Genomic DNA, 14,863 nt, shown 5'->3' on the forward strand with positions numbered 1-14,863 from the left:
TTGGTGGAAAGCCCCTTTACTCACTGTGCCCTCCTGCCAGCTCTGCAGCTTCCTTTCTAGAACAACTGACAAATATCAACTATATAATGACAACATAAAGAATAATCCAATACCAGTCCCCCAAAATGTTTGATTTCTATGTTATGAGTATTTTACCTGCATGTATGTATATATACCATGTGCTTGCCTGGTGAAGTCAGAGGCCAGAAGAAGGTGTTCAATCCCCTGGAACCAGAGTTATAGATGGTTCTGAAGCATCATGTGAAAATAGGGAACTAAACCCAATTCCTCTGCAAGAGCTGCTGGGCTGAAACTCTGAATCCTATAAGTTTCTTATGTTGCAAACTATTCTATATTAGAAGTCTGTCTTCTGGGGAAGAGCATTCACTCAGTTGTAACACATATTTCTAGTATCTGAAAGCCCTGGGTCTGTCCAAGAAAAGAAGTGTTGGGGAGGACAGAGGAAAATGAATGGAGTGAGAACAGGGTTAAGGAGAGAGGGGACTAAACAAAACCTCAATCTTCAGCAAGTTTGATATAATATACAACACGTAGTAGAAGAAACCTCAAGAATCAGCTATTATTATCTATTTGATTTTTTTTTTATCTTAACAGGTCAACCAGGCTTTGGAATCCCAGGACCTCCTGGACTCCCAGGACTTTCTGGTAAACCTTAACAAAACAAGTTATATATACCTGTAAAATGAAAATATTCTCCAGTACATTTATTTTTCCATATCTACCATTTACTATTATAAGATACATCTGAAATTTAAAAACAACATAAAGCTCAACTTACTTTTATGGTACTTCTTATTTCTAACTAATGTAAGGACCTATGTTAGTAAGAAAAGACATCCTTATGGAGAATTGGACAAACAGTCTTTCATTCATATCATAAATAAATACAAAAAACATGATAGAGAAAAGAGGAGAAAGTTGTAGGAAATTATAAGCTTTCATTTGTCCAGAAAACCACTCTTCTCTCTCTGCAAAAGAAGTATCAGAGTAACATATGAGGCACTTCTGCAGAAGGACATACCAAGATTAAGAATGTTTATTGAAAACTCAATCAAGAGCTACACACAGTGACATACACTTGAGACCAAAGTATGAGGACTAGATATTCTATGTTCTATACCCTGGTTCTGGGATATCCAGAGTTTCCAGGTGAGGGGAGTTGGGGGATATATGTAGATACATACATATCTATCTTCCCTCTTCATTATTTGATCTTAAAATAAGTTCTAAACACTTGACACAAATCTGAATAACTACATATATGCATGTTGATACCTTGAAATGGTCATTGTCAGTTCTATAGAAGATTTTCTAAAACAAAAACTCTATCTCCATAAATTTCCAGTGTTCTTTTCATGAAAGTTTAATATACCACTGTTTTATGGTTCATAAGCATTAGTATTTTATGATAAAATATCAAGAGCAGTTTGTCTAGATTTTAATTATAAACTTAATATCGTGGTCTGAATATAATAGCAGCTATTGACTTTCATTAATCTCAGAATTAGATCCAAAGCTTTGATAGTTGTCTTCATCCATCTTGAACCAATTCTTGAAGATATTTTTATGCTTTTTATATTTGGCGTATCTTTTTCCTAATAACTTATGTGCATGTTATCATTGCTCTGTGTCCTGATACGAAAGATGCCACCATTATTTCTCCATTGCTAGTAAGTACTTCTGATGACAGATACATGTGTTTAATAAAGAGAACAGATTTTACTTGTTTTGAAGTAAATTTACCCTAGTGAATTTCATTAGCTCATCAAGTAGCTTTAGAATTATAGTCATTTAGTATTATTGAATGTTTTTTCTGATTATGCTTTACTTCTACAGGTCAAAAGGGTGAAGGGGGATCACCTGGCCTTCCAGGAAATCCTGGCCTTCCAGGTCCAAAGGGTGAACCAGGCTTTCAGGGATTCCCTGGAATGCCAGGTCCCCCAGGTCCTCCTGGTTCTCCTGGCCCATCTTTGGAAGGTCCTAAAGGAACCCCTGGGCCTCAAGGCCCTCCTGGAAGACCAGGTATGATCGTTCGTGGTATGAGAAATGGTCTATTTTCCAGTTCAGTTAGTTTATTTTGTTGGCAGGTTATTCAATCTCTAAGATTTTAGAATTTGTCACATGAGAGCTTCTTTTAAGAAAATAGCTTGGTTCGTACCTAGCTCGTTTCAAAATATACATTCTTTTCAGTAATGCATATAGTATTTACCTAAAGTTCATCTTAAATCAAAAAGGGAGAATGTTAAGGTTTTGTTACTATTATTATTAAAGATAACCTGGCATCAAAATGCAACCTGCACGTTTTTTAAATGTATGCTTCTCAGCATGTCATCACAAGAAATCATTCTAGTGATCACCAAATATATGCTTGTGTTCCATATCAGAAGCTGTTGCTATGGTTCTGTCACATGATCAGCAAATATCACCAGGCCAAAAAAAAAAAAGAAAAGAAAAAAAGAAAAAGAAAGCTTGATTTTAGAAACTAGGCAATCACATATATCTTCAGCATCACAGCATGGTCAAATTGACTTATAAGCTCCTCATACCTCATGGCTGCCCCTCCCCTTTCCTGTGCTCACTCTTCAGTAGATCAATTTTGCATCCAAGGTTCATGTTCTCATTTTGTGTCTCTGCTGCGCCATTCCATTCTACTAATTGTGAAATTCCAATTGTCACCCCAGGTTAATGTTGCTGAGCTCAATAGCTGTTGATATCTTATTAAAACATTTGAGGTACTTAAAATTTAAGTTTTTGGGTAACTGAAAATTTGGCCTTTATTTAAAAAAATTTGAGATAGCTAGAAACAAGTCAATTGTTTTTTATTATTCAAATATTCTTAATTCATTTCTAAAGTGTACCATAAAACTAAAAATTATATTTAAATTGCAAGAATTATACTTGGTTTTCCTAATTTGTGCCCTAAAACATGAATTAAACAGTAGAATTACTGGATTCAGGGCATAATTTTCAAAGTCAGATGTAATGTGATCTGACTTGACTGTTTCTGGAGAGTGTTGCTTTTTCCTTTGTTTAGCACTGAAGACAACCAGGGGAAAAATTCTCAGCCACCTTAACTGCTTTGCATGCAAAATAAAGAACAGAAGTCAGTATCTTGCTTTGTTTGCCTGTCATAATTCAAATAAACCAAACTATTATCCCTTTATATTCTAATTAGTGTTGTGATTATTTGTAAGTATGAATGGAGCTCTCAGTTGAACATTTCTTTAATATAATAACAGAAGAACAGTAGTCACAAACATGCTTTTGCAATCACTCCAAAGAAGAATGCACATCTAATGAATGTTTGATTTCTTGATTTGTTTATAAACTACAGATATAAAATAAAGTGTTAAATCTGTTTCTCTTAGAATTTAATGTTTTGAATTTGAGCTCATAACAATGAACATCATAAAAATGATTTTTTGAACTTTCAAACTATAGTGCATGTAGTTTTGATTTTAACATTAATGCTAAATAGAGATATAGTTTGGTTTATATAAGATGCATGAATATGGACTTTCAGAGAGTTCTATTATTAAACTCCAATTGGACTTGAGAGTATTTAGTATAATGCTGTAGTTTCTTGATGTTTCTAACAGTTTTACTATTTTTCTTTTTGTTAACGATGACATTGGGTCTTGGTGAACTTCCATCCTTACCCAGGTCCTCCAGGTTAGCTCCTTAAATCCAAAGTAGTAGCTGCATGACATTTAAAATTTTTCTTATGTATTAATGTATGCATATTATATATATGTGCATATACACATATGTGCCTGTTTATAAATATATATATGTGTGTGTGTGATGCTTTCAAGTTTAAAATATACTTTAAGAGCATATGCCAATTCAGTTTTTAAATGGTGGCCTGAATCTAAGTTGTCAGAATATTGTAGTGCCAAGTATTTCTCTTGGAATGGATTCACATTATCCAATTAGGGAGATGAACTAAATGAAATACTTCAAAATTTATACTTCTGTATCATTTTAATTGAAAGTTTATAGTACTCAATTTTGTCAAAATATGCTTTCCCTCTGTTAGAATGTATTTTTATTATTGCCTTATTCAATAAAATTAAACTAATTCAGAAAAGCACTTTAATAATAATAATAATAAAAAGGAGAAAAATGTGGATTGTCAGATTCTGTAGATGATGCAATTCTTGATTAGCTAAACACACACACACACACACACACACACACACACACACACACACACACACACACATCTCTATAAGGTTTTCAAATAGCTTCACATTTTGGTTTGTCACATATTTTCAGAGGTTTACATATTTTTTTAACTTCTGAGCACATATGTCTGTATGTGTGCTGCAGGTGCCTACTAATATCAGAGGCAAAAGACTCCCCTGGAGCTGAAGTCACAAACAGTTGTGAGCTATCTTAAATGGGTGTCGGGAACTGAATTTGGGCCCTTTGCAAGGGCTATGTGTACTTTTAACCACTGAGCCATCTCTCCAGGTCCTTTGTCACATAGTTTTTAAACTGTTTTGCTGTGAAGAAGAACTAATAAACATGAAGGAAATACATCTTAATGTAATCTGCATAGATTAAAGGCTCACAGTCACATATGCGGTCATCACACATGTGGAAAGAAATTATGCCAAAGGAAAATTACCAAGAGTTACTCAACAAGTTTGAAAAAAAATCTGTTGCTTTCTAGTATTTTTTTAAAAAATGTGTACCTAATCTGGTGCGAAAAATTAACCATGGATATCTCAATGTATTTATCATTTTTTCAAGATAAATAGTCTTTTTCTCATTTGTAGTAAGGAAGTAAAATAGGTCAAAGTATAATCCTAAAATATGGCTTTTCGAAATGGAGAGACCTTTTTTCTTTAAATGAACTAAATATTCACCAGTTTGTAAAGGGGAAGACCATGAATTTCTATGTCAATTGATTCCTTGATTTATTTCTACCACACCAACCCATGCATATATTCATTCATTCATACATACATATGCAAAATGTATTATGTATATGAATTTATTAGAAAATTTTTAAGAAGCAAGTTCTGAACACACATTCTATCAAGACAACTGTGGTAGAGGAGACCCCATTATAACAGAGAAGAAGAAATTACCTCAGCTCCAAATAAAACAGAAACAAAGACTTCCAGGGACCAAAGGAGAAATTTATTGACTGAAACTTACTCAGAGGTGCTTGAACGCAAGAGAAGTCTTAAATTGACTTTATATGATTCTCACTAAGGGCAAGCCAAGGAATTTGACATCAGTGAGGGATGAGGAACTTGACCAGATGTTAACTGTTGGAGATTTAGAGGTTAAAAGGTACTAAACTGATTTGGTTGGATTTTTCCTGTAACTGAGCTTGGCATGCAAAAAGGGAAAAAGAGGATACTAGAGTGAAAGTTAGCAAGAAGTCTCAGATACTGCTTTAAGGTTTTGTCAAAGGTAGGGTAAATTTTCACACAGGAACACTGAGACCAAAAATATTAAGAATGTGACTTAAAGTATGGGATACTCTAAGGGACTGAATAGGGATTCCACAGTACTCAGATAAATATCTCAAATAGTAGTAATGCCCTATAATTCTTGCACAAAGTCTTGATGTTTTTGATCTGGTCTCTTGATAAGTTCATGGAGCAAAACTGCTTTTATCATGTTAGGAGTTTTATAGCTAGCTAGATGTTAGATCTAGTTTCTCCTCCTCTTCTTCCTCCTCTCCCTTCCCCTCTTCCTCTTCCTCCTCCTTTTTTTTAACCTCACATCTTCATGAATCCCTAATAACATCATCTTACATTCTTCCTAAGTAGATGCCCTCGAATAGATTAAGACAGTAAAAAAAAGATGTAACTATCAACAATATAAAGAGAAGATTAGGGGGTACTTTGAAGCAATTTTCACTGTTATTCTGTTTAACTTGACTAGAATTCTGCTGCCTTAACCACTGCTAGACTGGACTGCTAGCTGGGATTTTTTTTTCTGCAATAGTAGAATGTATTTGAAAAAAAAAGAGAAAAGTAGCTCCAACACCTTTAAAACCAATTTAAAATTTTCCCATTTGTTAAGCATGATCAAATTGTAGTTACTGAAATCTAGCCTCTGAGAAGTTTACAATAGGTGAAGAAAGCAACTTTGAGTGGAAATTAGAATTAAAATATACATGTTGACTCTATAACCTTAGTTTCTTTTCAGTTAAATTTAAGTACATAATTTGAAAAATAGTAGATTTAGGCCTCATACATAAAATTGACTTGGCATATAACTCATTAATATAGCCCTTTAGAAATTAAACTCTTAGAAATTTTGCTATGATATGGTACAAAGTTTCCCATGCTGATGAATCATTAAAATGTCTCATATCAATAAAATATCTTTCTGAATACTCCTATTATTCGGTCATTCTAAAGCCAATATTGATATAGCATATCTTCACTTTGCATTATGCTAAGTAACAATTCTAATCTAGTTAATTGGATGTCCAAACTATAAGTCATTGGCTAATTTGTTGTATGTGGTTTGGAAACTATTTTCATAAACTGAAATATATTATTCTAAGTTTCCAATTCTCAAATGCTCCTAAATTTTTGGTCTTAATCATCTGAGTTCTCTTAGCATCTTACACTTAGTAGACAGAAGTTGTATATTTTTAAATGTGGCTTTGATCCTTATATAAACCTGCAAAGCACGACAGTATAGATAACACCTTTCTCATTCCATTCACAGAAATTGAGTTGTCCATGGTTATATAGTTACTAAGAAGCAGGGTCAAGAGGAAGTTTCAAGGCTTTTTAGCACCTGGTACTCAATGGTCTAGCACCACTTAGTCTCTTTAAAATGCAATATTTATAAATCATAGCAAGAACTCTAAGAAAAGAGAACCCGTGTTTAGAGTTAATTGATACTAACCAAAGAGTGTTCTATTTGTAGACTTTAATGTTGTTACATAATGCTCCTTTTTCAAATGTTGAATAGCCTGATAATACATGCACTGAATAATACTTTTTGGTTAAAGTTGTTGTTGTAATACTTAAATGGTTTGGGGTAGGATACTGCATGCCAGAATATTTTTAAAGTCCCTTTACTAATAGTCTTCATATCATTGGAAAATTAGAATATTTATTTTTAAGTTCAATTGCTGTTTATGCTTAAGTATTTATAACAAATACTAATAAAAGATGGCCTCTTATATTATAATGAAAAATTAAAATATGACCTTATAAAAGCTATTTGAATGAGGTAAACAAAAGCAAAAATGGTAATGGTGTATGGCCTGGTTTTATTTTTCCATTTAGTCACAGGTGAGCTTTCTAATTATATTTTTGCCTGCGAGATTTGAAAAGTTGACTGTTCCTGTCATATTGGCTCACTCTGAACTCAAAATACATTTTCACTTCATGCTTGTATGAAAGGGTAGCAGAGATTTAAATATTTGTTCACAGTTATTGCTTTGTTAAAGAAAATGAAGGCTTTGGTGAAATGGTACTATCTTGCTAACTTTAATGTTTCGAGAAGCTAATGTTTAGAAATGTCCATTAGTAATGTTAACATAGTTCCTTAAATAGATCCGTCTACCCACTAATGGCCAACAGCTTATTCTCTAGATTAATTTCTGTTTAAAAAGATTTAGTTCTCTATATTTCTGGATGGGTCTGTTTGCCTATTGATTGTGCTATAGGCATAAGAAATGCTTACATAGAAAATTATTGTTCAACTTGTTCTATAATGAGAACCACTTCTAACTCATAATCTTATTTTGTACTGTGTGATGTCTGATACTGCTAACATCGATCTTTGGGCTTTGGTGAACTCTGATCTTCCCAGGTTTTCAAGGTTAGACTCTTCACTGGTCAGTTTTCTCTTTTATTAAACGCTTTATATATGTGATAAGAGAAATGCACTTTATTATTGTAATTCATAAGTCATTGAAAAGTGATGTTATTTTCAAACACTACCTTATTTGGTTTTGATTTTTTTTACTTATTTACTATTGAATTTGAAATAATACCAAATCTTTGTCATCTGACTGTTTGTAATCGATTCTTTTATATAAATCCCTGTTAAAACGTAAATAGCCATATAAACACCTTTATATTGTAAACTGCATTAAGATACTCAGTTAAGCAAGCATCTGGATAATTTCTAGTCTCTGCATATGGATTTTATTTTCTTGAAATTTTTACCCACAGTTGCCATGATCTGTGTGATCAAAGCTGTTTTCAATAAGAGAGGAAGAAAGCTATTGGATATAGTTAAAACAAAACTCTGATTTCACTAGAATGCTAATTTAATATTTAGAAACAGAGCAAATACCATGTCTAAGATGACAGAAAATTTTCAGTAGTTCCTTTTAGTTGATAACAGAACAGTGCCTTTTCATCAAATAATGCAGTACTCCAGGTGGAGAACGATGGCAGGCAAAGCATCATTTTTCTCTATTTCATATCTTTCCTCATCATTGTTGTTGGGTTGGTTCAGAGACGGTTCAATTTTATCTTAACCGCCTCAATTGCTACCAGATTTCTAGCCTAAACTGTACAAATTACCAAGTTTATTTAGGAAACCTTATTCTAGTGTATTTGAGCTAAGCATCTGTGTTTTTGTTTTTGTTTTTGTTTTCAAGTACAAAGTAACCCCAAACCTTTCCTTACAATTGCAGAAAGGAATTTCTGTGATTGTGATGTCTATTTGCCAAGCTAAGGTGATTGTATGATTTAAGTTATATAAATGTCAAAATTAATTGCTGTATTATCATGAACTGGCTTCCTTTGTCATAGTTAGATAATTAACACATTATGAAACCCCATAAAAATTCTTTAAACTTTAAAAATATCACAGGATCCATTTTTATCTTTAATTTAACTACTAATAATTAATAGTAATCATAACTATAAAACACCAAGATTTCATGCTTCTTACTATTTGGTGAGTCTGAACTAAGCACATTTCACTTAGTCTTTCTAAGAACCAGGTAAAAACCCACGGTTGTTTTGGTTTCTATTTCATGGAAGAAAAAATTGAAGCTGAAAAGATGAATAATCTTGTTTAAGGTCACAGAGCTAATTCCAGTGCTTCTAATCACTGTGATATTGTCTTGTTGGTGTATTTTCATTGATTTAGAGTAATGAATATTAGGGATGGTCACTAAAGATTGAGTTGAATTTCATGTTAAAAATAAGACCCTTTGTCTACCCATAAACACCAGCCCACTGTTTTAAATTCCTATGTGTATAGGTTAGGATTCATTTAAAACTCATACTGACATAAAAACACTTTTTTCTTAAAATAATGTTTTAAAATTAAGGATTCCATATGAGAGAAGATATATGTGCTAGCTTGACTGGGGCTTTGAGATTATTTTATTAAGACAAAAATAAATAGTCTCAGCCTCAGCCACTAAGCGTTCTAAAAATACATAGCATTTTTACCCGGACTTTCTTCCAAAAGGCTTAACCAATGATAAAGCCACGTTGTTGCTTAAGGGAACTGATATCTTTATTCAGAATGATATGGTAAAAAATGTAGTACAAGTTTTAAAAACTCATAGGAATATTTTGAAATAAATTTTATATGTACTATACTGAAACAATAAATATGTGGCATATAAAATATAACCCATGTGCCAAACATAGCAGTAAAATAAGCTTAAAGTAAGTATACTTACCTGTTTTAACTGCTCATTTAGTCATAGCTCAGTTGTTAGATGTTTGCCTAGCATACATAAGGACACATGCTTAACCCACACGATACAAATATTGCATAGTAATAAAAGATAATGAATATATGTTCTTATAAATAAAGCAGTTGAACTTCTTATTGTACTGAAAATCTAACCCAGGACTTAGTCAAATGCTACATCCTCATCCCTAAGTAATTTATTTTTAATCTCAGTAAGAGAAATGGCATGAATTCCTGATTGCTCTACAACAGTCATTATCTTAAATGTTGGTCATGAAGCCAGCAGCACTAAGTACTAAAGGACATATTCTTGGGCACACTTTCCAATTATATTGGAACCAATACTCTAGTATGTGACCCAGGAAACTGTTTTGAAACCCCCCCTTTCTTCCCGCAGAAGCATATTGCTACTTGAAACTGCTATTCTATGTATCATTTCAATTTGAATCAAACACTTTTACATGATTACAGAAGCAAACATCATATCCAGAGCTGCTTTAGATCTGCGTTTACTATGTTTATTAGAAAATAAAATACAAAGGTGTGGGGAGATGAGGCTGAGTTGGTAGACTATTTGGCTAATATACATGAATCCCCAGGATGACATAAGCTAGATGTTGTGGTACATCTCTATAATCCTAGCACTTGAAGGTGGGATCAGGAGTTCAAGATCAATTTTTGCTGCATAATGAGTTCAGTAACAACCTGAGATACATGAGACACTGTTCCAGAAAAGAATGTAAACCAAGGGTCTACAAACCAGCACTGATAACAAAATAATCTATATTTACTCAGTCTGTATCTCTGTATTTCATTCCACAAACTAATACAAAGATGACTGATATTATTAAAGCCTGGGATACTATACTAATATGTGGCCATTTGTCGTGCATTACCAAGGTCCCCCAGGTACAGAAGGTCCTCGTGGTCCCCCTGGCAATGGAGGTATTAAAGGAGAGAGGGGAAATCCAGGCCCACCTGGGCAACCAGGCTTACCTGGCTTGAAAGGAGACCAAGGACCCCCAGGCCTCCCGGTAAGAAATGAGACTAGACATTTGATGGTAGAATTTTGCTGACAGCTTTCAAAATGGGAATTCTGAGCAGCAGAATTTTATTAGCACTCACCACATAGCTCACTGGTGAACTAAAAAGAAAATAGAAGGCATGATTCCTAGAGTTCCCACTAAGCTGTCTTTGCTGTTTTCTATTAAAAGAGTTTTGGTGAGAGCAAACGTATGTAAAAGAAACTTACACATACATATCAGTACACTGCATTTTGAATGGATACACCCATAGCAAAGTAATTATGCTGAATGGGAATAGTTCAGACTTTGAAATTAGAGTCAGGGTCAGGATCCAGTTGCACTGTTTTTCTAAGTTTAAGTTTCTCTCTTATATAATTACAGTGCACTTTCAACTTCACAAATTTGAATAGAAATTAAATATTTTAATTTCTATTATTTCTAATCTGATTTTAGCAGGTGGCATAGTAATACACACCTTTGCATTTCAGCCTACAGCAAGGTATCCGGACCAAATCATGTATTCAATTTAAATGCTGTGTCTCTTTATTCTATAATATGAAATAGTTTCTTAGCCTTTTGTCTTTTATGAGTTTGATGCTTAAGTGTAGCCTCTCCTCACTTTAAAAATAGAATGAGCCTTCTTTTGTCTATTTTGTCATTTTAATTAAATTCAGATTGTATATCCTTAGTTAGAATACTACAATAGTGATGAAAATACTGTTCTCATCAAGATTTCTCCATAAGTTTAACATCTATTAATGAATATTGAATGGAAAATTTCTACTGAGCCAATGGCAAAATGATGACTTTGTAAACTTGCTGCTATCTCCACTTGTACCATTTAGTCCTACTGTAGGCAATAGATGTCTTTTCTAGTCTATGCAGTCACGTATTTATTATGAATATGGACTCATGGGTTTTTTTCCCAGTGATTTATAAATTTTAAGCTGTCATTGCTTATTTTGACATTTACATTGTGACTTTGATAGCCACACCGAACTGGATCTGATGACATCCTGACATGCTTCTAAAACTGCCTGTTCTTTGACACTTTCTTATATTTTGACATAAAAATACATTCTCACCTTATGTTCCATTCAGTCCTACTATTCAAAGCTTCATAGTCCTACAGTTAGTGTAGTACAGTAGCTTCTTCAATCATCTTGACAGTATGCATTATTCCTTTGAGATTCTTGAGCTATTCTATCCCTCCCTCCCTCTCTCCCTCCCTCCCTCTCTCCCTCCCTCTCTCCCTTCTTCTCTCTTTCTCTTTCTTATTTTTTGTTGCTTTCTATACTATAAGTGTTTGTTCAACATAATTATAGTCCCTAGATTATATTTGCCAAGTGTTTCAGACTTTTATCATTTCTACACGAATGATTCTAATCTAAACATCTATCACCTCAGATCTAGAATAAAAACAAAGTGTTTATTTTAATAACTGTTACTTACTAAACAGTCTATATCATCAATTTTCTAAGCACTTAACAAGAACTTTGTCATTTGATCCTTACCGCCACTCTGGAAAGTAGACATACAACTATTTTGTCCGTGATAGGTGAAAGGTTAAATATTTAAAAGTTATGGGTAATAAGCAGAGTGAGAATTTGGATCCTTCCAGTTTAGCTGGAAAAATCTCTCTAAGCCACCGTGCAACAATGGAATCTTATTCCCCTTTCTTTAGTCTGTCCTAGTTATGTTTCTAACAGCAATGATTTTTGTTTATTTAGGGTAACCCTGGCCGGCCAGGTCTTAATGGAATGAAAGGAGATCCTGGTCTCCCTGGTGTTCCAGGATTCCCAGGTATTTGAAAGAATGGTTTAAGATTTTCCGGTTTTTTTTTTTTTTTTTTTTTTTTGGTTGTTTGTTTTGTTTTCTTTTTTTTTTCTTGAACTTCACACAGTCTGTGAGTTGTTTCTGAGGCAGTCCAAGCCTCTGTGGTTAGCATCCCACTATCAGTGACTGCATATTATGTCTGTTCTTTTGTGACTGGGTTATCTCACTCAGGATGATATTCTCTAGATGCAGCCATTTTCTTAAGAATTTGGTTAAGTCATTGTTTCTGGTGGCTGAGTAGTATTCCATTGTGTAAATGTACCACAATTTTTGTATCCATTCATCTTCTGAAGGACATCTGGGTTCTTTCCAGATTCTGGCTATTATAAATAGAGCTGCTATGAACATTGTGGTGCATGTATCTTTGTTGTATATTGGAGAGTCTCTGGGGTATATGCCCAGAAGTGGAATAGCTGGATCTTCAGGTAGTACTATGTCCAATTTTCTGAGGAATCGCCAGACTGATTTCCAGAGTGATTGTATCAGTTTACAACCCCACCAGCAGTGGAGAAGTGTTCCTCTTTCTCCACAACCTTGCCAGCATCTGCTGTCATCTGAGTTTTGGATCTTGGCCAATCTGACTGGTGTGAGGTGGAATCTCAGGGTTGTTTTGATTTGCATTTCCCTGATGGCTAAGGATGTCAAGCACTTCCTTAGATGTTTCTCAGCCATTCTATATTCCTCAATTGAGAACGTTTTGTTTAGCTCTGTACCCCATTTTTTAATAGGGTTGTTTGATTCTCTGGTGTCTAGTTTTTTGAGTTCTTTGGATATTAGGCCTCTATCTGATGTGGAGTTGGTAAAGATCTTTTCCCATTCTGTTGGCTGCCGTTTTGTTTCCTTGACAATGTCCTTAACCTTACAGAAACTTTGCAGTCTCATTAAGTGCCATTTGTTAATCTTTGACCTTAGAGCTTGAGCCATTAACAAAACAAACAAACAAACAAAAAGACATGCTCAATCCTTACACACCAAGAAAACGTTGACTAATTCCGGGTTACATCCTGTTATTCATGCACTTTTTGCTCATTGTAACTTGTAAGACCTTAATGCAGAGTATCAAACCTTTAAAAAAAAGCCAAGCACTGACAAAAATGTATTTGTGTACATTTATGAAAAAATGTTTAAAATTTTTTTTCTTTTATCTTTGTTTTGTAAAATAAAGTTTAAAAAAATAAAAATAAAATAAAAAGAGATATTACAAATGATTTTCCTTTATATTTTAAATATTTTTTATTTATTTTTTGACCATTCCATATATTTAATATATTGTTATCATATGTGACTCCACTACCTTCATCGAGTTCACAGCATCTGTCTCTCTCCCAACTTCATGTTCTCTTTATTGATTACTACTATTACTAAACTATATACCATACCATACTATACTATACTGTACTATACTATTACAGTAGTAGTTGTTGTTGTTGTTGTTGTTGTACTAAACAATTTCCTAAGTCCAATTAGTACTGACCATATTAACCTCATTTGGAAAAAAAAAAACTTTTGTTATGTTTATTTTCTTTTCCTATATAAAGTTGTCTTGTTGCATATTCATGCAGTTTTATTTTATATATCATCTTTCCAGGAATGAAAGGACCTATTGGAGTACCAGGTTCAACTGGCCCTGATGGGGAACCAGGTCCTACTGGGCCTCCAGGTAAGACATTTTCTTTTAAGGCTATTTATGCTTGATAATTAAAAACACGAAAGAATTTTTAAAGTATTCATTCTGTCTTTTCAAATTATCAACAGAATTTTCTTATCAACATCATTTCCTAATTTCTTAAACTCTTTATTTAGTTCTATTATGTTGATAGCTACCCTATTAAATTTAAAATAGAAGTGCCTAGCCCCATTCAACAGTAAGAAAGCTAGCCAGTAAGAATGGAGCTTCCAGATCAGACCTACCTTAATTTCTCTGAATTCTTTAACTCAGGTCTGTGGTGTCTTCAGAAATAGGGCCTTACCATCAAGTTTTGGGTAACCAAGAGCCTGTAATATTTGGAAGTCGTCTATGGCAAGTCACTGCCCAACAGTTTCAAAAGAAGTAACTCATGTAACTCATTCCTGCACTGGACTTTTCATTTCTTAACTTGTGATATCTACTAGACATATTTTTTCTTGGTTATTGAGTAACTTCCTTTACTTGATAACTTACATTTATTTATTTGTTTGTTTGTTTGTTTGTTTGTTTATATTGGATATATTCTTTACTTACATTTCAAATGTTATCCCCTTTCCCCATTTCCACTATCCCATCCTCCCTTCTCTGCCTCTATGAGTGTGCTCCTCCACCCACTCACCCACTCCACCCTGCCATT

General features: G+C 33.7%; 1 protein-coding gene across 2 annotated transcripts in view; it reads left to right on the top strand.

Annotated features, from left to right (window-relative positions):
- COL4A5 (collagen type IV alpha 5 chain) overlaps positions 1-14,863 on the top strand; it is a gene marked incomplete at both ends in the record, with an annotated part of 196,303 nt that overhangs the window by 167,250 nt on the left and 14,190 nt on the right. The window contains 5 exons of one of the 2 annotated variants that reach the window (XM_080910484.1): positions 616-666; positions 1,858-2,058; positions 10,579-10,712; positions 12,434-12,506; positions 14,128-14,199. In XM_080910484.1, the coding sequence (XP_080766610.1) occupies positions 616-666; positions 1,858-2,058; positions 10,579-10,712; positions 12,434-12,506; positions 14,128-14,199 (531 nt within the window). The remainder of the gene's footprint in view (positions 1-615; positions 667-1,857; positions 2,059-10,578; positions 10,713-12,433; positions 12,507-14,127; positions 14,200-14,863) is intronic. The other variant, XM_080910485.1, reaches the window with a different exon arrangement.

Source organism: Micromys minutus (assembly GCF_963924665.1).
Source record: "Micromys minutus genome assembly, chromosome: X".
Taxonomy (NCBI): Eukaryota; Metazoa; Chordata; class Mammalia; order Rodentia; family Muridae; genus Micromys; species Micromys minutus.